The sequence below is a fragment of the Sinocyclocheilus anshuiensis genome, unplaced genomic scaffold, assembly GCF_001515605.1.
Source record: "Sinocyclocheilus anshuiensis isolate Anshui unplaced genomic scaffold, SAMN03320099.WGS_v1.1 C31554590, whole genome shotgun sequence".
NCBI classification, from domain to species: Eukaryota; Metazoa; Chordata; class Actinopteri; order Cypriniformes; family Cyprinidae; genus Sinocyclocheilus; species Sinocyclocheilus anshuiensis.
This window is the reverse complement of record NW_015598839.1, coordinates 1-407: the sequence shown is the minus strand read 5'-3', so window position 1 is coordinate 407 and position 407 is coordinate 1. Positions and strand designations below refer to the sequence as shown.

Here is a 407-nt window from a genome sequence, read left to right as displayed (position 1 = left end):
TGGGTCAAGCTTGGGAAGAAGAGCCTCTTCCTCCCCAAGCTCATACTTTGTGGATGTAGATGTGATTGAGGGATATTGGGACTTGAAGGGGTATGCCTTGGTCTCGGAGCTCTTCTCAAAGATGCCCTTGGAAGTGCTGACTGGCTTGTTCTTGGAGAACCACCAGCGGGTCTTGGTGCTGAAGGTGGTGGTGGTGGTACCAGAGAGGGAGCTGGGGTCAGGAAGTGGGCACAGGGCGAAGTCCATCTCCCTCAGGAAGCGCAGGTCCTCTCCACGACGAGAAGCAGGTGAAGCGCAAAGAACCTCGGAGCTGGACAAACGGGCGCCTCTGAAGAACTCCCACAGGGGACGAGCCTCGCAGCCGCAGGCCCAGGGGTTGTTGTTCAGCCGCAGGAACTCGATGGAGG

The 407-nt window shown here is 58.0% G+C and overlaps 1 protein-coding gene across 1 annotated transcript; it reads right to left on the bottom strand.

Annotated features, from left to right (window-relative positions):
- Window positions 1-3: 3 nt before the first annotated feature.
- Window positions 4-402, bottom strand: LOC107682086 (reticulon-4 receptor-like 1; the record flags this gene model as incomplete). The annotated part of the gene is made up of 1 exon (XM_016478457.1): window positions 4-402. A coding segment is annotated over one exon (399 nt), but the record flags the coding sequence as incomplete, so codon positions are not given.
- Window positions 403-407: the final 5 nt, after the last annotated feature.